The sequence below is a fragment of the Puma concolor genome, chromosome F2 (assembly GCF_028749965.1).
Source record: "Puma concolor isolate L17-30 chromosome F2, mPumCon1.1.hap2, whole genome shotgun sequence".
Classification (NCBI taxonomy): domain Eukaryota; kingdom Metazoa; phylum Chordata; class Mammalia; order Carnivora; family Felidae; genus Puma; species Puma concolor.
In genome coordinates, this window is record NC_141684.1 from 19,291,776 (window position 1) to 19,317,957 (window position 26,182).

A 26,182-nucleotide genomic window follows, 5' to 3' on the forward strand; every position below is an offset into this window, starting at 1 on the left:
CCGCATGTAGCTGTGGGCATTTCTCGTTGCTAAACATTCTTCTTATTACCTGTCAAAATCCTAAGCATCAACTGTCCAAAACAGAGACCTATATCTTAACCTTTAGCATCCTCCCCAAGGGAGGGAGGACCTATATTTGTAAAATCAGATGCTGGAATAGATGATTAACTACAAATACTGGCTTTCACAGGGTAGGATGGTTTGCCTGGAATGTTGGCTAAGGAATCTTTTTTTGTTCTTGTCTGTGTGATATGTGAAGAAAATAACATTATATTATGTGAATAGCTTAAATAGGGATACAAATCTAAGGTTACTAATATGTACAAACCCTTGGAAGTATATTTGGAATGAAAAGAGTCAATAATAATAATAGAATTCTGCACAGAGTATGTTCTGTACCCTCAGGCAGTCAGTCTATGGCAAATGTGCTTGAGGTAGGAAAATGGATTCTTTTATTCACTCATTCATTTATTCATATATTCATCAAACATTTATTGGGCACCAACTATGAGCTCAGCCCTAAAACAACAGGGATGAAAGACCTGAGTTCGTTTTCCCCTTATGAAGAAGCCCAGAGTCCAGCAGAAGAGATGATTTAAACCACTCATCAGGGGCGCCTGGGTGGCGCAGTCGGTTAAGCATCCGACTTCAGCCAGGTCACGATCTCGCGGTCCGTGAGTTCGAGCCCCGCGTCGGGCTCTGGGCTGATGGCTCAGAGCCTGGAGCCTGTTTCCGATTCTGTGTCTCCCTCTCTCTCTGCCCCTCCCCCGTTCACGCTCTGTCTCTCTCTGTCCCAAAAATAAATAAACGTTGAAAAAAAAAATTTTTAAATTAAACCACTCATCATAACTCCCCAAGAAGATTCCCAGGGCTCTAGCAGGACCGAGGGATTGAACTTAGATTAAGTCAGAAGGAATTTCCCAAGATAAATAGGACCATTACAGATTATTATAAGGTGGTTCTTTTCATTGCTTTCTCCAGAAACCCTAGCTCCTTGATGAGTTCGAGAACAGGTTTTTTGATTAGTCCAGATTCTTGATTCGTTTCTCAAAATATTTCCTCCCCTGCTGTGCAAGCAGGACAGGATCTGGAATGCAGGGAGCACTTCAGAGATACGAGATGGGGAAGAGAAGACACAGGGGAGAAGCAGCGCCCCCTCTCTTACTTGTCATTTCAGCCTCTGGTAATGCGACTCTCTGGTCTGTGCCAAGTCGCGGTGCTCAGTGCTCGACATCACATGAAGTCTTGCATAGAGATTTCATCAAGTCCTGTCCAGGTTCCTAGGTTTTTGTACCTTCCAGGCATCTTTTGTTTATTAGTCTTTTAAACGGGGACATCTTTAAATCATAAAACCCAAGTCTGGTTTTTTTTTTTCTTTTTTAACTACTTTTTCCCCCCAGATGCACAACTCATATGATGCAGACTAATTTGCTGTTTTCTGGCCTCTGTTGAGTAACTGCCAGCCTCACATTTTGATGAGAATCAAGACACTTGAACATTGGATAAAAACAAAATGTAAACCCCACTTAAATATAACCAATTTATCCTTCATCAACAGTTAGGATAATGAACCAAATTCCCTGTTTCTCCCATAAGGATATTGTGAGCTTAATGAGACCAAACATATGGTTTCACTTTCCTGCATTTAATCTAAATGTGTTTCGGAGAAGTGAATGGGTTAAGTCACAACTGACTGACCTTGAGTGTACCTTAGTAAAGGAAACAGAGCTATACACGTAGAGGAACATAAAGAGAAAGTTCTAAGGTAAAGGTTGGATGTATTTTCTACAACTTGCACAGTTGTGTATGGAAAGAGAATTTGATTGTATTGGGGATTTATGTCTTTTGGGTACATGAAATTTCTCCATTTTGTGCTATTATGTAGCTCATCTTTTCACAGAAATCAAACTGCTGACAGATCAAGAGGTTGAACATTTCAGATGCTTTCAGCATTCAGCCAATGCAATAAATATCAGAGGTGGCTTGTGTTGAATGTAAGAACAGATGTTGTTTCTGCAGGAAGCAGGATAGAAACTTCCACCCACAGGCTTGCAGGAACTTTGAGGAGATTTCTTCTATACCTTGCTCAAAATGTGACTTCATATTTCAATAAATTTTGTATACCTTCATGTGTCCCTCTAGGGCATTCTTCTTGCCCAAGTTACCACCCGAACAAGGGGTCATTTCCAAGACTCGTGTGGCTTCTGAACTTTTTGCTTGGAATTGGAGTATGAATATTTATACCTCACCCTCTAGGACTGATTGTTAGGCAAGACCTTTGGGAATGATACCTGCTTCTTATTTAGACCATGCTTCTAGTGAAGAATGCCTCCGCCATGAAGAAAGGACTTAAGATATGCATCTCAATGATTCCGTTTCCTTCTAGAGTGTGGATTTATTTCTTGTGGCCAAATCGCCTTCTGTGAAATGCAGCATTGGTTTTGTGCTCGTGAGGACCAGACTCCTGCTCCCTTTGGAAAAATTGAATTACACAGCTGGCCAAAATTGACCCCATAAACTTTGGCCCCCGCTGAAGGCTAGCGTTAACGCATGGCTTTTCACATGCTGGCCTCTCACATGTAATCTTCTGAGTAAAGGGACCTCCACCTCTGTGGTGGGCAAATGGGATATTTCAGAAATACACTGGGAAGGTACGGGATCAAAATTGTCTCTGCATGGCAGAAAATTAAGTTCTTGTCTGGTAGGCTAAATTCAATCCAGTTGCACCCAAAACACCAAATGTAAGTGTCTCTGGCATCGATGTTCTTAAACATATAAAGAATGTTATATAAGAGCCACTAATAATGAACCCCTTTCTCCAAATCTATTCCAGCCTGTGATAGATTTAGATTTTCCTCCCCTTCTATTCCTAGGTTTCCTGTTTTGAATAATGACAGTTTTGGAGGAGAGCCTTTAATTGGTAATAGTGTACATTATCTCTTTGAATACTTGTATCAAATTGCTATTATCGGGAATGGACAATTATTACACACTACAACATGGGTGAATCTCAAAAATATTTTGCCAAGTGGAAGCAGCCAAAGACACACAGACAACTACATACTGTGTAATTGCATTATAGAAAATTCTAGGGTAAGCAAATCAGGTTGCTTTTCTGTAGAATGGGGTGAGGGATGGTTGACTGAAAAGGAACATGAGGGAAATTTCTAGGCTGATGGAAATGTACTGTGTCTTAATATGCATTCATGAAAACTAACTGAGTGATACACTTAAGATCTGAGCACTTCACTCTATATAAATTATGCCTAAATTTTAAAAAGTACAATTTCTGTTGGTTTGCACTGATGAGGAGGCTGAGCTTTAGGAAGATTAAATGAGTAGCCCATCATTATGCAGCTGAAGGAAAGAGCTGGGCTTCAACACAGGGATCCTAACTCTCAAGTCCAATGTTTTCCACTCTAGAACAATTTCCAAGAATAATGATATTTATATTATTCGACTCTGGGGTCAGTGCATTTTCAGATGCTTTTAATCCTGGGAGTAGGAATGGGTGTCTGAAAGCACATGCTGGATGCTGGAAGGAGGCAAGAGAAGGGGACCAGTGTCTCAGATGCACAGCCTATACGATGGTTAATGGCTAGAGCTGGCGTCATAAAGTGGGTTCGGATTCCCACCCTGCTACATGTGATGCATGTAATGGTGGGCAAGTAAACCTGTCTGAGCTTCAGCTTATTCATATGTAAAATGGGCTGTTGTGAGACATAAATGTGGTCATTTATAGATAGTTCATAAGTGTCTATTCACAGTTTTGGTTAAGGGAAGAATAAATGCTCCTGTGGTGTTAATGGGTTTACCATTATTATGTGTCTTATAATGTGAAATCTCTGTGCTGTACCTTTCCAAGTGGCCCATAATTAATTTTTCATCACATCAGAGAAATGCATCTAAAGCTAAGATTTAGTAGTTCCAATGCTTCTTTCCCTACCTCTTTGTTTTGGCAACAGGCATCGTTGAACAATTTAGAATTGGATGTACTTTGTTCACTGTATGAATAATGCCATATATTTCTAAGTTCTGGTAGAAAATTCATTCCAAGTATAATTCACTTGTAAGCCCATGATTCCATGAACTCTGGGTATGATTCAATGAAATATATCTTAATGTTTGTAAATGATTGTTGAACTAGAAGGAACCATTTCTGGGAAGTAATTAGTATAGTATATAGTTTAATGTGGGTGTATTTTCTTAAAGCAGAATGTCCATTTAAAAAGTATTTGGGCCTTACCCAAGGATAGTAGAGAAAAAAAAGTCTTTTTTTTTTTTTTTTTTTTTTTTAATACATGACAAACAGAATGCACTGTTGTAATGGTAAAAGTTTGTTATCTGGGTTCTTCTTCTGTTATTACAGATAACATATTAGACTGTAAGTATTTGATTACTTTATATCAGAGCCTTCTTGAGCCTGCTCAGGTCACAAATCCTACATGACTTGTAGGCTGATCCTAAAAGGTATTTATATTTTAGCTAAGCATTATGTTGAACAAAAAAGGAAAAGGAGTGAAAAGTTTGGAGCCTAATAGAGAGTAAAGCATTTATATTTTTCCATGCAAAGTACTTTGGATTCTTTGGTTCAAGATATCTGGCTACATCTACAGTGGTTTCCATGGATGTTTGTATGAGGGAAACCTGGATGGCCGTGTCAATGGACAGTGAGAGTGTTCAGTCTGTAATTCACAACCAGGATTTCCTATTTCACAATACTAATCTATTGGAGTTATGTGTATTAAACCAGGTACTATATTTATAGTGTATTATTTAAAAAGTTGTACCATAAATGGTAGTTTCCTTTGTCATTTCCAACTAAGGCAGACCTTCCAGAAACAAAGACAACAGGGACAGATCTGTAAGACCCGAGAATCATTTTAGGGGTTGCAACCTTAATGATATTTTCTTATGTTCCAAGTTATCCATAGCTCCACCACCTTCTCCTCACCCTCCCTTTTTTTCAGACAGCCCAGGGCCAAGCAAAGGGCAAAAGGTAAATAAAGATGAAAGCTCAAAAGGGAAGTAGCCATTGAATTGAACAGATGACTTAAACCCTTCCTTCTGTCTAAAACATTATCTCTGTTCTGAGATCTAATCCAGGAACAGCAAAGATGAGCGAGGAGGTTGTGGGTGTTGTGAATGGAAAGCTCAAACTAAACAGGAAGCTTATTGGGTTACTCAAGAACCAGTATGGTTTAGCTAAAGGATTACAGGCTTCCACTCAGACCAATCTGGCTTATGCTTCTGTCTCCTCCACAAATGGCTGCATGGAACATTTCCTGACATTCCTAAGCCTTAGTATCTGTAACTGTTAAATGGGGCTAATGACACATAACTCATATATTTGCTATAAATATTCAGCTGGATAATATCTAGCACATATTCAGAAGTGTTCTAAAAGGCCACTTTACCTAGGTACCAATATGCACCTCAAAATAATTGTCAGAAAATATTTTAAGGCATATCTGCCTGCCCAATGAGAAGAATCTAAACCAGAAATCTTTTTGGCTTGTGCAAGGGGCAAACCATTATTTGTGATAGAACATTGGAACCCAGATATTCACTGGCAGAGACTAAAACCAGATTTTTAATTAGCCTGGGGCACGCAGACTAAAAAGTATTTCCAATCAGTTTTGTAATTCATGATATTGTTTCTAGACACGTACTAAAATCATGATGTGGTTTGCTGACTCTAGGTATTAAATTCAATAGTTTTCTATAGGCTGGAAGAGTACTTGAAATATAATGTAAATAACACCTTTAATACTGCGTAATTTGAAAAAAATCATATAAAAATTTTTACATACTTTAAATTTTGTTGCCCTAAGGCAAAGTCTACCAAAAATGCTTCTAAAGCAAATTCCTAAAGATCCCCCAGACCAAACCTGTACTGTCTTCTCTATACATTTTTGGACTTGGTTTGCTAATATTTTGTTTAGAATTTTTACACTTAAATTTGTGAATGAAATGGGTTTGCACTTTCCCTTTCTGAAATTTTCTTTGTCTGGTTTCATTATTAACATTTTATTAGCTTCATAAATTAAATTGGGGGAGACTCTGTCTTTGTTTTCTGAAATAGTTTGAGTGATGTATCTTTTAAAATTTGGTAGAATTCACTGCTAATATCTGGTTCTGGTGTTTTCTTTGTGGTAAGGATATTAACCAGAGTGTTTCCATTCTGAGTGTTATAGGACTAGCCATGCTTCCTATTTCTACTGAGGTCAGTTTGAGTAAGTTTATTTTTTTCTAGGAATTCATTTCTTTAACTCTTCAAATTTATTATCCTAAATCTATAGAAAGTGTTATTTTATTATCTTTTTAATCTTTTTTGTATCTGTTATTTCCCCCTTCTATGTAGAATGCTGATTTTTGTACATTTTTTATTTCACGAAATACTCCAGGGGGTGTCTATTTTTTTGATCTTGCCTATGCTACCTTTAGATTTTTCCATTATGACAGATGCGGAATATTTTGATAATTTGAATTCTGATATGACCATTAGAGAATGTTTATTAATGTAACCCCCTCATACCCAGAGATATTCCCAGGTTTCATAGCAATTCATTACTCATTAGGCACAATAATCTAGCCTATGTCTGCATGATAATAAACCAGTTGTATTGTTACAGCTGTGGTTATTAGATTTATGAGATTGGATATTAGATTTAGAACATGAGGGCTCAAATTCTAGGGCTTCTGCTTACTGGAAGTAAGGTATTTAAACTCTCTGAACCTCAGTTTTCTCACCTCTTTTGTTGTTAAATTTTCCTGTGGGTCTATTTATTATAAAAAAATTGTATCTGTTCTCTGATGCTCACCATCATCCCCTCCTGACCTCTTTAAAAAGCAAAACTGGGGCACCTGGGTGGCTCAGTCGATTAAGCATCTGACTTCAGCTCAGGTCATGGTCTCGTGGTTAGTGAGTTTGAGCCCCGCATCAGGCTCTGTGCTGACAGCTCAGAGCCTGGACCCTGCTTTGGATTCTGTGTCTTCCTCTCTCTCTGCCCCTCCCCCACATGCGCTCTGTCTCTCTCTCAAAAATAAACATTAACAAAAAATAAAAATATAAAGCAAAACAAACAAACAACAAAAACAAGCCCGTCTATCTTGACTGTTTAGAGTCCAATCAAGAGGTTTAGAGGAAAAACATGTAAAGTTTTATTCTCCTGGCTCTCACAGGCATATCCAAGAAGTTTGCCTGCTTAGGCCTCTCTTATGTCACCCTGATCGACTTCTTGTAGTTTTTGGAGAGTTGCAAACAAGGCCAAGCTACATTTGGCCTTTAGGAGAAAATCCAGAACATGAGGTGAGTTCTGTAGGCATTCGTTCTGTTGAGCAAGATGTGTTTGGGTGTATGTAGTATGTGTACTGTGCAGGGGGTAGAATTTCGTGGGGAAAGTTGCTAGGCTCTTACCTCTTGAGCCATGGAAGTCTCAAGCAAATAAATGCGTAGTCAGATTCTTGTAGGACTTCTAGTTCATGCGTAGTTCTGTGAAGATGACAGTAAGGATGAAATGAAAGTGTGCACATGGGAGTGTTTTAAAGTGTAATGCACTTTTGAAACAGCAGGTGTTCATAACCTTGTCTAGTTTGAGAAACCTGATGTTTCAGAGCCCCCCTCCCTTTCCTCCATATGCCTGTATGATTACTTTGGGTCTGCAGCATATCTGGGCTAGGATTAAAAAAAAAAAAAAGAAAGAAAAAGGAAAATAGACCTGGCCTGGGTCTGCCCTTGGTAATGATGTTTTGTTTATTTAACGTAGTGTCCGTTATGCTCTGGGCTTCTGCCACTGAAAAGTAGCTGCAAATTTACTGAGTCCGAGTTTGATTTGCAGGATGTTTTCACCAAGCTCCACCTGGAATAATAGAGGTTTATTTTCCAGAGCTGCCTGTAAGGAGGGAGTGAGAGCAGGGCTTCCTGTCTTGTGACGTAAAGTCCTATTCACATAGGATCTTCTGTCTAGGAAAGAGCAAAAACAATTATTAGGGCTTGAGTATTCAGACATTCTTTCAGCCCGTTACTCACTTCCTGTCTTCAGATGTTAAGGGATAGCTGTTAAAATAGTTACCGTATTTTCCCAAGGAGGAGAATTTATGATTATTTGCAGTGGTGAGGAGCCCACAGCAAATTGTTGATGGGTCAAGCCTGTAGACGTCAGAATCCATGCCCTCTCAACTTGGTTATACCTGACGATATAGGCTGTTTGTGTGTGTACTGAATTATTTTCTATAGCAACTCCCAGGTTTTAGGCTTGTGTGCCTTTTCTCATTGGCACGGGCATAAAATCCTCAGAAGCAAGAACTTGCAAGTCTGAGAGATTATCCATCTTGCAGTGTCTAGTCCCACTGAGCACAGAGTAGGGGCTTACTTTATATGCAGTGAATAAATAGTGAAATAATACTTTCAAGCACTGGTGATTTTGACAGCTCCTCGAGTTAGAAAAGAAATCGGTGGCCCTGCAATGCATTTTCTCATTTAAATCTCAGAACAACAGCAAAAACATGTTAGTAATAGTTAAATGGGAGTCCCGAGTATGTGCCAGGCACTGTCCTAAGAGCTTTGTATACATTTTAAAAAATTATTTAATCCTCATAAAAATTCTTTGAGATAGGTACTGTTATTATCAGGTGAGGAAACTGAGAGAGAGGTTGCATACCTTGTTCTGAGAAGCCCAGCTTGTAAATAGGTTTGGATTTAAACCCATATCCTTTGACGATGGAGCTCATTTTTTTAATGTTTACTTTTAAGAGACAGAGCACAAGTGGGGGAAGTACAGAAAGTGGGGGGTGGGGACAGAGGATCTGAGGTGGGCTCCACGCTGACAGCAGAGAGCCTGAGGCGGGGCTTGAACTCACGAACCGCGAGATCATGACCTGAGCCGAAGTTGGACACTCAGCCGACTGAGCCACCCAGATGCCCCTGGAGCTCATTTATTAAACTACTACATTGTATGGCTTCTCTTAGGAATGCATCGTGTTCCTTATTTTACAGATGAGGATTCTAAGACTGAGCTTGACTAACTGTCCCTGTGTCATACAACTGATATGTAGGTAATAAGCATATAAGAATAAAGGAATGGACAGCATGGTTTTATGTGGTATACAACCATGACGTGCCCTCACTGTATTGGAGTAGGCATCTCTGGAGTAGGCATCTTAACCACCCAAATTCCAGAAAGAAGATAGAACTTGACAGCCTGAAGGGATTTAAGAAACAATCTGTTCTTCCACAGAGTAGACAGATCTTTTCTGCAACATGGGACATACCTCACCTGGTTTCTGCTTCTATGTCATTGGCAATAAGGAACCCCCTACCTCACAGTGTGTTTTCTTACATTGAGCCCAAATTTTGCCCCCATAATTTGTATTCACTAACTGTGGCTCTATTCCCCAGAGATACACAGAGTGAGTTTAGCCCAATCCACCACTTTTCAGGTTCCCTAAATCTTCTCTTTCGCAGGCTAACTCCCAATAATGGCAACTGGCCCTTATGATGTTTATGATGTCAAGTTTCCTAAACATTTATTTTTTTCCTTATATTAACTCACGTAATCCTCACAACAATTCTATGAGATCGGTGAAAGAATTAACATATGGGGAAACTAAGTAATTTGCTTAAGTCCACAGAGCTTAGATATAGGAGAGCGAGGAATTAGACTCCAGCAATCAGACTCCAGACTCCTCCCTTCTGTGCTTTAAGGTCTCCCATTTAATTTATGGTTTCTTTATTTCTTGAACCTTTCAACAACACGGTCATCCTTCTTACCCTCATTTAAACATCGACCAACCTGTTTCAGGTATGGGCCGATCAGTGGTAAAGAGGGAAACTGTCCTCTCCTGTGATCACCATACTTCTATCAGTGGAGCCTAATGTCATATTATGGCAGCCATAGCTATGGAAATCCCTAGAGCTTTCCTTCACATTAACTATAATACACTTCTTCCTATCTTACTTGTTACAATGATGCTTATTTTGAACACACAATGACAAAATATTCCATCTTATCCGTTTTATATTTCTTTTTGTTTGGGCCTTTGTGAAACTCTGAAAATCTTAGTTTTGTCATCTGAGGGATTGGGTGTCTCTTCCAGCTTTGTCTAGGAGCCTGAAGTAGTAAAAGCAACATCTGTGATGCCTGTCACACACTAAGTTCATCCATTAACACCTTTAGGCTCTGAGAGAATGTGGATCCGGAGCCCTATAACATCTGGATGCGAAGTGAGCAAGGTACCAGTTGGGCAGTCTCCTCTTAATCTGGTTTATCTTTGTCTTCATAGAAAGCCAAACACTTATGTATTATTAGTTTACATGAGGCTCAAGATGCTTTGTGTATCTCTGCAGAGTAGAGCCATGATCAGTGAATACAAATTACAGGAGTAAGATTTGGGTTCAAGACAAGAAAAGGAATATACAGAAGACATTTCAGACAAAATGGTGTTGTAAAGGCATGATTTCTAAAATTTTCATGGTTGAGCAAACAGGACTTGGGCATGAACATCTGGCCACATGTGGAGACAACGTCCAGGGTGCAAGGAAAGAGCTCATTCCCTTTCTAGTGATCAGGACTGGGCGCTTTGGAGCGGGACTGCTTCATTCCAGACTCCAGCTCTGCCCATCTCTGTTCTGTGACCTTGGGCAAGTCACTTCAACTCTCTGTGAAACGCTCTCCTTGCTTGTAAGGCGGGTGTAACGATATCCCTACTTCATAGAGTCTCTTTGAAATAAGCTAGTATACCTCAGACATCTTGAGCGGAGCCCAATGCATAGTAAATAGTCAATAATTGCTAGTTATTGTTACTTGTCTAAAGCTCCATGGTCGAATGAAGGCCACTGCCTGTTTTTGTAAAAAAAAAAAAATATATATATATGTATATATGTTTATATATGTATATATGTATATGTGTATATATGTATATATGTGTATATACATATATGTATATGTGTGTGTGTGTATATGTGTGTGTGTGTGTGTGTGTGTGTATAGTCACTGGAATGCAACCAGACTTGTTTACACATTGTCTGTGGCTCTTTCATGCTAGAACAGTTGTGACAAAGATTTGAAGGTGCCCAAGCCCCCCAAATTTTCTGTCTTGCCTTTTACATAAAAAGCTTGCCAACCTCCATTCTACAGGACAGAAGAAATGGATTTCTGACCTTCCTCTGTTCCCTCTTTGTCTTGAAACTTTCAACAAGTGACAGATACTCTCTGGCCTCTGCTGTTCATTTATAAGACTCTTCCTCCTCAAGAACAAATCTTTGAAAATTTCTATCTTGGAGATCCTAAGTAACATTGTTATTCATTTACTCAACAATTTTACAGGTGGGCATTGTGTTAATTGCTTGGATATGGATATGAATAGCAAGTTTCCCTTTGTTCTAACGCTAATGAACACTTACCATGTGCCAGACCCAGTTCTGAGCCCTTGGTGTATATTAGTTCATTTGATCCTCCAGCAGCTCTCCGAGGTAGGCACTACTACTTATCCCCATTTTACAGATAAAATGGAGGCATTGAAAGATTAAGGAAACTTAACCTCCCAGTTAACTGACTGCCATAAGTGGCAGAGGCAAGATTTGAAATTATGCACTGTGGCTCCAGAATCGAGAGGTTTAACTTCTACTGTAAAGTAGTTACTCAACTTTGAGGACCTTATGATTCCACCAGAGAGACCTATGTACAAACAAATAATTGCATGTGATGTGCAAGTGCTTCAATGTTTGTAAGAAGAGGAGCATGGTACCTTGCATGGCATAAGCCATTCTCATAATGTTTATGTCCTGATGCTGCTGATATCAGTGGAGGTCACAAAGCATGGTTGAAGCCTAAGGAAGGCATATCTGGACGATTTAAGAAGGAGGTTTTTTGGGAATGCAAACTGGTGCAGCCACTCTGGAAAACAGTATGGAGGTTCCTCAAAAAGTTAAAAATAGAACTACCCTACGACCCAGCAATTGCACTACTAGGTATTTATCCAAGGGATACAGGTGTGCTGTTTCGAAGGGGCACATGCACCCCAGTGTTTATAGCAGCACTATCGACAATAGCCATTGTCAATATGGAAATCGACATATGGAAAGAGCTCAAATGGCCATCAACAGATGAATGGATAAAGAAGATGTGGTATATATTCATGTATACACAATGGAGTATTACTTGGCAATCAAAGAGAATGAGATCTTGCCACTTGCAACAACGTGGATGGAACTGGAGGGTATTATGCTAAGCGAAATAAGTCAGTCAGAGAAAGACAAATATATGACTTCACTCATATGTGGAAGTTAAGATACAAAACAGACGAACATAAGGGAAGGGAAGCAAAAATAATATAAAAGCAGGGAGGGGGACAAAACATAAGAGACTCTTAAGTAAAGAGGACAAGCTGATGGTTGCTGGAGGGGTTGTGGGTGGGTGGATGGGCTAAATGGACAAGGGGCATTAAGGAGGACACTTGTTGGGATGAGCACTGGGTGTTATCCATAGGGAATGAATCACTGGAATCTACTCCTGAAATCATTGCACTATATGCTAACTAACTGGGATATAAATTAAAAAGAAAAAAAAAGGAGGCTTTTACTTGAACTAGACTTACAGGTTGTAGAGAGAAAAGGTTTCCATGCAGAAGAAACCACATTTGCCAAGAACAGAGGCAGGAGAGAGCATGGCATGTTCAGAGGATTAAAAAGAATTTCCCTCTGGCTGACGTATGAACTGTGGAGACCAAGAGGTAGTCAGCTGAGATGACAACAAGAGGTGGGCAGAGGCCAGCTTTTGAGTGGCTCTATGTGAACTGGGACAGACCCCAGTCCTCTAGTGTGTGTCTCTCTCCGAGCAATGCTCTGGAGCGTTTATCTATTGGACTAACGTCTCCTACCCACCCCCCAGCATGCACACTTACACCTCAATGCAATCACCTCAAGGGCAGGCACCCAGTCTGTCTTGTTGACCAGAATAACTCCAACACTCGGGGCCCTGAGCCCATAGCAGGAGCTCAGTAAACGTTTGTTGAATTAATGGATAACCAAACCTGTCAGTGTGCTTTTATAGCAGTCATGGAATAGGATAGTCTCCACAGGTCTCTGGAGGCATCCCTGGGGGCAATGATTTTGCTTCGTTGAAGAATCAAGGCAGATCACATCGAATAACTGTACTATCTAAAATAAGATAATTTCAAGATAGATTTTTAATTGTAGGGCAATAATTATTCAGCAAATGCACAACGAATCTATTGTATTCCTGGTGCCACATATTAAAACTCAGCAGCAGGATGCCTGGGTGACTCAATTGGTTAAGCAGCTGACTCTTGATTTCGGCTCAAGTCACGATCTCACAGTTCATGAGTTCAAGCCATATGTCGGGCTCCATGCTGACCTTGAAGAGCCTGCTTAGGATTCTCTCTTTCTTCCTCTCTGCCCCTACCCTGCTCATGCTCTTTCTTACTCTCGAAACAAATTAGTTAATTAATTAATCTTAAAAGCAAAAACAAAAACAAAACTCATCACCTTCACCCAGAATGTCCTTATGACTTCATGATAGCCTTTGGACCATCCTTCAAATGTCTCTTAAAATCCTACCTTCAAGGACCACCCTCCCCACCCCAGCATGATGGAAGAGAAATGAATGTTGGTAAATGAATGAAAGCAATGATTCTTCTAGACAACTCCGCCAAACCAAAGGAAAAGTAACTTGAGTACTTAATCTCAACACAGACTTATTGTCACATTTGTCGGAAGCCTGTAGAGTTTGGTAGGAAGTCAGAAGATACGTCTACCTAAGGACTAAAAATGTGGCACACATTTTAACAGGGCTATTTGCTGGTGGAGACACAACAGCAAGATGAGGTAAGAAAAAAAAAATTCTTTTATGTTGTCAGAAGAGTTAACTTCCTAAGGAATTATAGAATGTTTGAAGGTGAAGAAAATGAGGTCCAGCAGGGGAAGTGACTCTCCCACTTGCCCAGGGCTAGACAGCTAGTTAGGGGCAGAGCTCGTCCCCAACTCCCACATCCACCTCACCACTCCACCTCCCGAGAGCTTAGCTGTACCCTCCAAGAAGCTTGTGTTACTTCTTTCCCCATTTCTTGGCTTTTCTGGAAATATTGATGATCTCCCTCTGCTTCTTTCCTAAGATGACCTAGGAAAATGCCATTAAGGAAAAGTCTTATATTGCATTTTGTCAGCAAATCCCACTGTCACTAACCTGGCCCCAACCTGAAAGTTTCACTCATGGCCCTAACACCCAGATTTCTTGCCTCCAGCTGGTCCCCTTTCCCCTTAACCACATTAGAAAAATGCACGTTTTGTGTTCACAGCCCCCAGACTAATGAAATATTTCTTTTCCTTCCTGTAATCTGGAATTTTTTTTTTTTTTTTTTTTTTTTTTTTTGGTTTTTGTTGTTATTTTTAAGAAGGCGAGTTGCACATATCAGAGGGACTTGCTGGCTCCTCAGAAACCAGCCTAGTAGGAGAGCTGATTGGATTTGCCTAGAGCATTTCCTCATTAGTAGCCTGTGTGTGCTTTTCCTTTCAAATGTCATCTGGCCGCCTCAACAAAGATTTAATTGTGGCAACTTGGGGCCTTCGCAAACTTGGGCTTCACGGAAGGGTCTTTTGAAATCTTCACAACTGCTCGTCCTTGAGATGACAAACCAGAAACATATTGAAAGTGACTTGGTGGATTATTGGTTCGAAGACAACTCCTTCCTGCTCTCCTCCCCTTTTTTCACAAGTGAAGATTGGAATTTTAATTGCTCAACCACAGTTTTTAATTCATGATGCCCAGAAAGGGCAGGTTTATTAATTAGTTCTGATTATGAGGCACCCCAAACTGGGGCCTGGCTGCTTCTTGATCGGTTTCAACAGCTCTTTGCCTGAAATTACTGTCTTGTAAGCACATGGAGGTGTAATTATGCAGACACTAGCTGTTCAGTTCTGCCAGGTTAAACCCTCTATTATGCATACATATTACAGTGTCTTAAAAGGCATTTATTGAAATGCCATAGTTTAATAGTTTAGGCTTACAAAATCAAGCTCTCTTATGTTACAGGCAATAGCCACTTAATTGGATGTTTTCTCCCAGTGCATAAAAATGTTGGCTTAAATACACACACATTCAATTAATAATAAAAAAAAAAAAAAGTGTGAGAAACAGTATTACTTTGTAGTTAAAAGCAAGAACTGTGGAGCCAGGCTGCTTGGATTTGACTCATGCTTCTGCCTTTTCCAGCACTATAATTTGGGGATATGACTTAACCCTTTTCCATCACTACATCTTTGGTAAAATGAGGGTGTTCGAACAGCTTGTATCATAGAATGGTTGTGAGGTTCTAACGAGTTAGTACACAAAAAACACTTTGCAGAGTTCATGAGATCTAGTCATTGTGATTTTAAGTGCTCTCTCCAACCCATTTATTTGTACTTCTGTGTTATAAAACCTAGTTGTGATGAGCTGACAGAATTAGGGATAGCTTTGTGTGGTAGAAACTGAAAGTTTCCCTTCTTATCTATTCTCTTCTTCCACAATAGTGGCCTCTCCTCCTCACTTTTTAACTGGATGGGCACCAAGTTACCCAGAGTTAAGAGTAAAATTTCTTTTCCCTCTAGAAATGGCCATGTGGCTAAATTCTGGTAGATGGTTTGTAAGCAGATATAATGAATTGGCCTCTGAAAAGTGTTCTTAAAGGAGGAAGCATTGTGTGTCCTCTTCTTCTTTCTTCCTGGTGATGGAAATTTGGTTCATACAACTGGAACTCAAGCAGCCATATTGGATTAACAGATGACAGGCTAGAGATGCAGAAGAGGAAGGGGGCATAGGATGGAGCCCCTCACAACTCCAGGGAGCAAAGCCGCCCTGGCAGCCCTTTTCTTTTGCTGTAGATTTTTAGTAAAAGAAAAACAGACCTCTATATCATTCAGTACGCTATAATTTGGAACACCTGTTGCAGTCAGATATAGTCTTTGGGAAACACTTCACCCTCCTGAATTAGACCATTCTCTCATTATTTTGACTGCAATGTGTAGAAATCTCAGGAGGCCAAGGCACAAAAAAACCATGAAAAGGTTTCACATACACTTTCTTTTCTGTTAGAGGCACTCTTTTACCACACCCAGGCATGGCCACATTGTTCTTACTGTCTGCTTGAGGAGAGAAGGGACTTAGCCTTAGGCCTCAATTGGTGATTCTACTGCTTGACAGTAGAATTATGCACATAACTGATGACCAAGTCTTGTAGCAAGAAGGGATATTCTGATACTTTTACTACTCCTTCTGGACCAAAACTTGTGGGCCCTTGGAGAAATACAGTGGCAATTTTCTGTTGCTTTCTTTGTTATATACAGAAACAAGTTTCTCCATTTTCTGTTTTCTACACATATCAACAAGAAGCAAGATTCATGAACAAAGGGGCTTTACTCAGGGAGGCGTTGATGTTACCTGTTCTTTCTCAGGACAGATGTGCAAACAGTTCAGTGGTTTCCGTATACCTTGTTCAGGAACAATGATGATAATCTGTTTTCATTTTGTTTTGTTTTGTTTTTTTTCCCTCTTGAAATTGAAAACTTGTTTTCTGATGGTTCCAGAGATCTCTGGACTCATTTAGGGATTCTGCTGAGCTCTCCTCCCAAAACTAGTGAAAAGGGGAGGTGGTATCTAAGGCTTTCAGAAGAAACATAGTGTGCCTGAGGTAGAAAGCAGGAGGATCCTTTATTTCTGTTTGGCTTCACTGGGGAAGAGCCCTGGTGTTGTTCATCAAAATTAAGTCAGGTTTCTTGCAGTCATGGATTGCTGTCTTTCCTTCAGGAAAATCCTTAGCCTCTGCCACATTCTGTCTACCCTTTCCTTCTGGGGCTCCAGTTAGACATACATTAGACCTTCTCACTTTATCTTCCACTTCTCTATTCCATGTTTTCCATTTTTTAAATACCTTTGTGCTACATTCTGTATGATTTCTTCTGATCTACAAGTCACTCACTAATTCCTTCTTTTGATATGTCTACCTATTGAAGTTTTAATTCTGGTTTATTATTATAATTATGTATTATGTAGCAATAATTATTATTACCGGTACTGCGACTACTAGATAATTTCTTTTGGTTATTTTACCAAGTGTTAGGTCACTTTTTAAATTTTTTTTTTTTTTACATTTTATTTATTTTTGATAGAGAGAGAGAGAGAGAGAGAGAGAGAGAGAGAGCATGAATGGGGGATGGGCAGAGAGAGCGGGAGACAGAATCTGAAGCAGGCTCCAGGCTCCGAGCTCTTAGCACAGAGCCCGACGCAGGGCTTGAACCCACAAACCGCGAGATCATGACCTGAGCCGAAGAAGTCGGACGCTCAACCGACTGAGCCACCCAGGCGCCCCTGTTAGGTCACTTTTTAAAAATACTCTCTGGAAGATTCTCTCGGGCTTTTCATTTGCTTCTTTACACACGGTAAACATATCTGTTGCTTTGTCTTCTGTGTTGGGACTGTCACTGCTGTCAGTTATTTTTACCAGTTCTTGCTCATGCTACCTTGTTTCCCTATGTGTAAGTTTTCTTAGATTTTATGCTGTTCATTGCCCTTGAAAGTGATTCACAGGGATTCCTCGAAGCCTAGGATGAAATTGCCTTCCTCCAGAAAGGATTTGCCATTGATTTTGCCAGTTCCCTAGAGACTTGTCTAGCTTGGGACCTACTTAAACCAGGTTTAAGATTTAACACAAGAACTCATGTCATCTACTCAATTCTTTGCTTCCCCCTTTTCTAGGCTTACATTTCTTTTTAAAAATTTTTTTTCAACGTTTATTTATTTTTGGGACAGAGAGAGACAGAGCATGAACGGGGGAGGGGCAGAGAGAGAGGGAGACACAGAATCGGAAACAGGCTCCAGGCTCTGAGCCATCAGCCCAGAGCCCGACGCGGGGCTCGAACTCACGGACCGCAAGATCGTGACCTGGCTGAAGTCGGACGCTTAACCGACTGCGCCACCCAGGCGCCCCTAGGCTTACATTTCTTTTAAATAGGGACACTTTTTTTTTTTTAAATCATCACTCATGGACAGTATAGTCCTCAGCACATAATAAATCACTCATGGATTTTGGCTGAATGAATAAGTTATCATACCTACTTTCTTAATTTCTCTGTCTTTATTTTCAGCTGGTCAGTTAAAAGGATTACTGTTTTGGGATATCATTTCCAATGGGGTGTCCTTTCGTCAAGATGTTGGTTGCTATGTCTTCTCTCCGTCATAAATTCCTCAAGCTCTGTGCTGCACAGGAAGTGGTTACTTGGTAAATATTTGCTTCTGGGCTAAGACTTGCCATACTCCCCGTGCTTCTGCCCGTGAGTGAATCAAACCACAAATTTCTGAGACTCCTTACACTTTCCATGGATATTTTGAGTATTGCTCAGGATATCTCTGGCAGCAACTCTCTATGGCTCTGTAATTAGTTGATCTACCTCTGATTTCTTTTCTCTTTAGTACACCTGATCATCCTTTGATGTCTGTAGCTAACTTCTGATTCTGTCATTCCCTCACTCATAGACCAATACCACCATGGCTATCACCACTGCCTATGGAATGAAGTCCAAACCTAGTAGCTTGTCATTTTGCCTTTTTTTGTCTAGGTGGGGTAGCCAGATTCCATGAAAGAATGTGATCTCTGGGAAGTCAAACTCCAGCTCCACTACTTACCAGCCACATAAGTGAAACTTCCATGCATTGTTGTGTTGATGTATAAAATAATATTAGCCTTGTAAGGGATAACATATGTAAAGTTCCTAGTGTCCATCAGAATAAGAATAGTTCTACAGAACATTTCTTTCTAGTAGGGTCTGAAAAGAATAGCAATTTATTTTCTTATTGCTTATGGATACATGGACACTCAAACAATGAAAGACCCCTTGCCCATTTTTTCTCTGGATCTTGGTTACCTTATAAATAGGGTGGTGCCTTGGGGCGCCTGGGTGGCTCAGTCATTTAAGCTTCCAACTTCGGCTCAGGTCATGATCTCATGACTCATGAGTTTGGGCCCCATGTTGGGCTCTGTGTTGATAGCTTGGAGCCTGGAGCCTGCTTCGGATTCTGTCTCCCTCTCTCTCTCTGCCCCCTCCCCCACTTGTACTCTGTCTCTGTCTCTCTCTCTCAAAAATAAGTAAACCTCGGGGCGCCTGGGTGGCACAGTCGGTTAAGCGTTCGACTTCAGCCAGGTCACGATCTCACGGTCCGTGAGTTCGAGCCCCGCGTCAGGCTCTGGGCTGATGGCTCAGAGCCTGGAGCCTGTTTCCGATTCTGTGTCTCCCTCTCTCTCTGCCCCTCCCCCATTCATGCTCTGTCTCTCTCTGTCCCAAAAAATAAATAAACGTTGAAAAAAAAATTTTAAAAAAAATAAATAAATAAAAAAATAAGTAAACCTTTAAAAAATTTTAAAAAGTAAATAAGGTCGTGCTTAAAGGCGGGAAGGTATATAAAACATCTGGTTCCATACTTGGCACATCTTTAGGTATAGAATAAATGTTCTTTCTTTATTCCCCTTCAAACTGAGGCAACTTTCTTCCCTATGTGATTTCAATACAAAGTGTAAGTCAGAGTGCACTGTATAAAAGAAGGATTGTTATTCCTGTCTCCACTCTCTGAAGTCCTATCTTCCCTTTAAAGCCAAGTTCAGGTTCAGTTGACATCTATTCCATGAAGCACCTCTGGATTCTCACTTCTACAACACTCATTTCCTACTCCAGCCAGAAGCATAATAATGCAACCAAAGGAGAACCTTCAAACCATCTCAGCTATATTTGAATTTCCTGTTTATCAACAAGTATGATTCTATACAAAGCTAAGCTGTGTTCTAGCTCCTACCAAAACATTTTTAGAGATTAAAAAAATTCAGTGTCTTCAAAACCGGTCTGTTCATTCTGGCTTTGGACAGCTTAAATCTGTCCCCTTAGATTTTCTGCATTTGTACTTAGGTATGTTTGTGTTCCCTTTTAAGTATATTGCCCACAAATAAACAATATGCCTTAAAATACACTGTCCATGAATGCCCTTTCTTCTTCTGTGACTGCAGCCTGTGCTACCAGATTTGTGGTGACCGTGGAGCTGTTTTCTCCTAACTGCACTTATATTCAGTGAAAACCCTGAAATCTCCTTTTCAAATATGTGTTGGTATTAAATGACATCTCCTCTGTCATGAATTAGTATGGCTATTTTTGATACCTATGACTGAGTTCCCCAATCCCTGCCCATATTGCATGCACCTCGGTGTGTTTGGCCTGCTTATTAAATTGCTATGAACCTAACTTGTCACTCATGCTCCTAGATGCAGTTTCCTTGTGAGTTTTTTCAACATACTTTATTCCTGTTCTAACACTCAGCTCATTCTGTTTTGTGTGCTGTTTATGCACTTGTGTTGTATCATTGTCTTGGGTGGGGCTCCTGAGAAGCAGAGCCTCCGTCTGGGGGATCAGGCAGCAACTTTGTAGCTTCCCAGACTTGGTGGCTTCTGTTGGTTTAACAGCTGTTTTCCAGAGCAGGCCGGCAGCTAAGAGTTGTTCTCAACGAACACTGGCAGCTAGGAAATACATGCTCAGACTGGTGGAAAGGATCTGATGGGACCCAGCAGCATCCACTGTAGTCACCCATGGTTTTAAACTCTTTAGTAGGAAACTGTCTATTGTTTATTTTTGCAGTCTCTGTAAACCCGGCCCCATGTCTTGCATGGTAAAGGCATTAGTTTGTGGACTTGAATCATCAACGATCTAGAGTAAATATCCTCTAGTTTGTACCCATTCCAGTCCATTGCCATTTGTAAAATCAGACACCGGTAAGGAACTTCGCCAATCCCGCCCTCCCTGCCACAGAGGAGCACAGAAGCAGACTGTGCGAGTGATAGAGGAAAAGATATGGATGTTTATGTTGCATTGTTCCAAGAAGCTAGCTGCCCTGTCAATTCAAAAGCTGTCTATGGACCAAATGTTTAAATTCGGAATAGGCAAAAAAAAAACCTTCTTTTTTTAAAAATATTTTTTTTATTTTGGGAGAGAGAGCGAGCATGAGCATGAGCAGGGGAGAGGCTGGGAGAGAGGAAGAGAGAGAATCCCAAGCAGACTCTGTGCCTTCAGTGCAGACCCCAGTGTGGAGCCCGAACTCACAAACCACGAGATCATGACCTGAGCAGAAATCAAGAGTCAGACCTTAACCAGCTGAGCCACCCAGACACCTTGGCAAATAGCTTATTAAGACCAAGGAAACACATCGAAGAGCAGGATTTCAGTCTATTCCACTCAGCTTTTGAACTATTTATGTTTTTTTATAATTTCACAAAAGTAATATGTATATATTGGCTAAACATAAAAATGGTATAAAAGAGTGATAAATGAATAGTAAAGTCTACTCTTCGTCAGCTTGGCTTTTATTTCCACTCCCAAGAGCTAACTGCTGTTAACATTTTCGTATGTTTCTATCCAGAAATAGTTATATATATATATAACTTATATATATATAAGCCTATGTATTTATGATTTATATGCAAAAGATTAAAGTATATGTACTTCTGTCTAACATTTTTTAAACTAATAATAGATCTTATAGATCTTTCTACAACACATCTATAGCTATGTCTCATTTTTTAAAATGACTGTACAACTGTCTTACAGTTTATTATTTTTCTTATAGACATTTAGGTTGGTCCTAGTTTTCAGCTCCTTCAGAAGGTATTTTTGCTCTTACAGATTTTTTTTCAATTGCAAAATAAGTATCCTTTTATGTAAGTTTTTTTTTTTTTTTTTGCATACTGTATGTGCTTAGTGGTATTAAATTGAAAATCCTATTCTTGCTTCTGCACAGAAAAATGATGCCGTGGATAGAGAATGTGGCTACCAAATTCCCAACTTCTCTATTGAACAGTCATGTGCCTTTAAGCCTAAGTTATGCTTTTCTCCTTCTCTGCCCATTTGTCTTTCAGCCTCTTCCCCAGAATGCAACTTATAATCAGAAAAGGTAAAAGTTGTCATAGTTGAAAAAAGCTGAAAGTAATTCTCAAGTTCAGGTCATCGTAGTAGCAAGTTCTAAAAACCGCTTTGGTATAGAATTTAAATAACAGAAAAACTATTTTGAGAAGCACAGAAATTGTGGATCTTGCTTAGAGTCTAAGAGGTTCAGTATTAAGACCTCATCTAATGCAAGTTTTGAAAAACTCAATCAGACCTTCCAGAAATCCAGCCCTGATGTACTTAAAAACTCTGTTGTCTTTTTTTTTTTTTTTTTTTGCAGTGAAATACATGCGAGAAGCCACACCCTATGTGAAGAAAGGCTCCCCAGTATCTGAGATCGGCTGGGAAACACCTCCACCAGAATCGCCTCGGTTAGGGGGCGGCTCCTCAGACCCTCTGTCCTCGCAGCCCTTCTCCTTCCACAGAGATCGGAAAAGCATCCCCCTCAAGATGTGTTATGTCACTCGGAGTATGGCCTTGGCTGACCCTGAGAACAGGTAAAGAGGGCCAGGGATCTCCTCTGACATTGCTAGGCCTGTGCCTGTGTTCTGAAAACACTCAAAGGTTTCCAAAGAATAGCCTGAAAGGGCCCCACAGAGATAATGTTGTGTGTTCAAGCCATCCCTCCCTCATTCCCTTCCTTTCTTTTATCTTCATGAGAAATCTGTGTACTGAGCTTTGGTTCTGGAAAGAGTTGAATTGGAGTCAAGATCCTAAGTGTCTTCTCTGGGCCTCCCATTGCTAGCTTATGTGACTTTGGGCAAGTTTCTTAAACCAATAAATCTCAGTTTTGTCATCCGCAAAATGGGAATAATTGAAATAGATACCTCGCTGAGTTGGAAATCTACATGAAGTGCTTACGGCAGGAAAACCTTCCTGAATATAAGCTATAATAATATTTATTATTATTTAAAATTTTCTTTAAGTTTATTTATTTTTGAGAAAGAGGGAGCATGAGTGGGGAAGGGGCAGAGAGAGAGACACACACAGAATCTGAAGCAGGCTCCAGGGTCTGCGCTGTCAGCATAGAACCCAACACAGGGCTTGAACTCATGAACCGTGAGATCATGACCTGAGCCAAGGTCGGACATTTAACCAACTGATCCACCCAGGCGCCCCGATGATGATATTCATTATAATGCTAGGTAGTAGCACGCACATCAGCCCCCTCTGGGCCTCAGTGTCCTCAACTGTGTCCTTGGAAGTTTCGATGGGAGGATCCTTAATGCAATTTTCTGCTCTAAACTTCTCTTTATGCTTAAGAGACAAAAAGGGAGTGGCTTTGATCCAACCCTGGAGTGCTATTTCTCAAAAGTCTGCACACGATTTCTCATGCCTCGGGATAGATCTATCACCCAATGCATGGAAATTATAAGGAGTCCAGCAAGACCAGCAAATATGTGGGTCCCTGTTCCCCCAGACATCTTGCTTTAACTCGTCTGAACAGAAAACATCTACCTTGGAGGAAAATAACAGACATGCAGAGGAGAGGGAGAGGAATGGAGCCAGTCAACGGGGAATCTTGGTGACCTTGGCAGACACACCCAAGTGCTAAAAACAGGGACAGCTCTAGTGGCCCTTGTTTGTAACACGTGTGGGACAGCTGCCGCCTACGTGAGTGGGATGTATTTGGCTCGGCTCTGAGTTGCTGATGGGGAGGAGCCAAAGGGAATAGGGATAGGGAGGAAGTTGCCTCCTCAGCTTAGAGCTCAAAGCGTTTTTCGGTCCCTTCCTAATAAGCTTACTCTAAAGAAGCTGCTAGCCTCTCTCACTCCAGCAGCTGGAGGATCCACCCTGCTCCCCCCACTCCTCCCATGCCGGTTCTGTCTGCCCAGGGATCAGAGCAGCGGTTGTAGGAGAGAGTGGGAAGTATCAGCCAAAGAGGAGTTGGAGCAGGCAGACGGGCAAGGAGGCAGAATTCTTCCATTCCTCCACGAGCCGCTCTAACCTGTTCTGTTTTGTCCCCTTCAATTTCTGCTGCTTTCCCTGGGCCTTCAGTTGATGCCCCGGTTACTCTGCGTTTGATCTTTCCTGGTCTCTTAGCTACCAAATCAGACGGACAAGTCCTTTCTGCCAGAGTCTGATGTCTAAGGGGTTACATCCGGTGAATTCATAGTGTATGGAGTGCCTATCTTGTGCTGGGCGTTACGCTGATTTACTTCAGACCAGAGACTGCAAAGTCGCAGCCTCTAGGCGTACCCAGACGACAGATAGGATCCGTCTAGTGTGTTCAAGAAATCCGAACTACTTCCCACGTTGAATCATTGGGAAATTTCACATTGAAAAGCCAGATCTCTGCTTTTCTAGAAAAATGGATAGATCTGGGGAAATTATTAGGCCCACGTTGCTGCAGGCAGGTTTCCAATCTGCAGGAGCCTGGGTGAGGCTTCTCCTTGTATAAGGGAATGAATTCCCCTCAGCACTCCTATTGCCACACACTTGGGGGATTCCATTAGTTATCTGCCTGGTACTTAAAACTGTAACCCTCCTTAGTCTTCTAAATAGCCCTCTGAGTTTCTCTCATTGTCCTCATTCTGTAGATGAAAACTGAGGCTCAGTTCTTATAGAAGTTCCAGGCATCGTATGGCTAATACACAGTTTTGCTGGGTTTTGAATGCAAGCCTACAGTGTGGGTGACAGTGTCAGATTGCCGTTAACCAGAAAAATGCAGAGACTAGAAAATGTGGAATATCGTAGGAGAGATTCATGCCTGGGGAGAGAGCTTAAGTAGATGATTTCTAGGGTTCATTCCAGCTGTGGTCTATATACTGTAACTTCTCCTAAGGCACCAAATTCTATTGTAAAGAATATTTTGGGACACATCGGGCCTTAGTTCAAACACTGGAGACTTCATATGTCAAGCCAGAAGAGGGAATACATCTTTAAACTTTTATATCAGTGGTCTTCAATCCACCATTGATGAGGTGGTGTGGGAGAGCCTATCCTGCTAGGGTATGAGAACCTCAGGGCAGGACTGAAAATGAGAATCCAGCTAAGCCAGAGGGTCCAGGAGGAGACTTCCGTCCAGATAGACCCAGAACTGCTGATAATGAGATTGACCTTTCACAATGTATATGTGTATCAAATCACCGTGCTATACACTTTAAATACCTTAAAATTTTGTCAGTTATACCTCAACAAAGCTGGGGGGAAAAGATTATGGTTTTAGGTGAATCTTGACCCTGGTCGAGGAAGAGAAGAAAAGAAAAAGGAAACAAATATTTAATGGAATTCTGGTTACATGCTGGGCAGAGTATAATGTACTAGTCAGAAATGTAGACTCAACTCCGTGCTGAACACAAGACACACCTAACACGAAGTGATTTTAAAAGGCAAAAAGCAAAGAGATGGGTAAAGCGTACAAGGCAAATATAAACTAACAGCAATGACAGCAAAAAAAAAAAAAAAAAAATGACCACTTTTGATCTTGATATATGACAGGGTAAGATGCAGACTGAAAACACAGAACAGGACAAAGAACTGGTTGAGGCTGAAGACCAGGGTTCACAAGGAACATTCAACAGTTGTGGATGCACCCCAAATAACACAGCAGTGGCCTTTGTAGAAGATGCAAGAAGAAATCGAAATGTACTATTAGGTAATTCAACATGCCACTCTCGGTCCAAGATAGGGCAAGTAGACAAAAGATCAGTAAAGATCTAAAAGACCCAAACAACGTCATTAACAAGGGAGATCTGGATACATCACAAACTTTGTACACTGATAATAAAGAACACACTTCCCTTTTCTAAATGTAGAAAATCCCATTTTCTAAATGCAGATAGAACACTGACAAAATTAACTATAGATTAGCTCACAAAAAGTGCAATAAACTCCTTGAGGTAGGAATATTCTAAATGACATTCTCTGATGATAGTGGAGTAAAAGTGGAAAACAAATTGCAAAATCGAAGTGCAGAAAACCTTTCTTCTTGGATTTTTAAAAGCTGTGAAATAACTCCTGGGTGAAAGGGGAAATAGAAACTGAGATGGTAGCCTTTCTGAGAAAATGAAAATAATGCATACGTTAAACATAAAAGAGAAAGGGAGAGTCTAGTTCAACGATGGAATGTGTGGATTTCAGACAGTATCTCATTCAATCTAATAACAACTCTCAGTAGTGGGTCCTCTAATCTCTATTTCATAAACAGTGAAATGTAGTTCAGAAGTGAGAGTTGAAGCAAACCGTAGTTCTGGGGTTCCAACACGAAGC

General features: G+C 40.6%; 1 protein-coding gene across 2 annotated transcripts in view; it reads left to right on the forward strand.

Annotated features, from left to right (window-relative positions):
- SNTB1 (syntrophin beta 1) overlaps window positions 1–26,182 on the forward strand; it is a 238,824-nt gene that overhangs the window by 79,910 nt on the left and 132,732 nt on the right. For both annotated transcript variants that reach the window (XM_025923046.2, XM_086695811.1), the window contains exon 3: window positions 22,251–22,467. In XM_025923046.2, coding sequence (XP_025778831.2) covers window positions 22,251–22,467 — 217 coding nt within the window. The remainder of the gene's footprint in view (window positions 1–22,250; window positions 22,468–26,182) is intronic.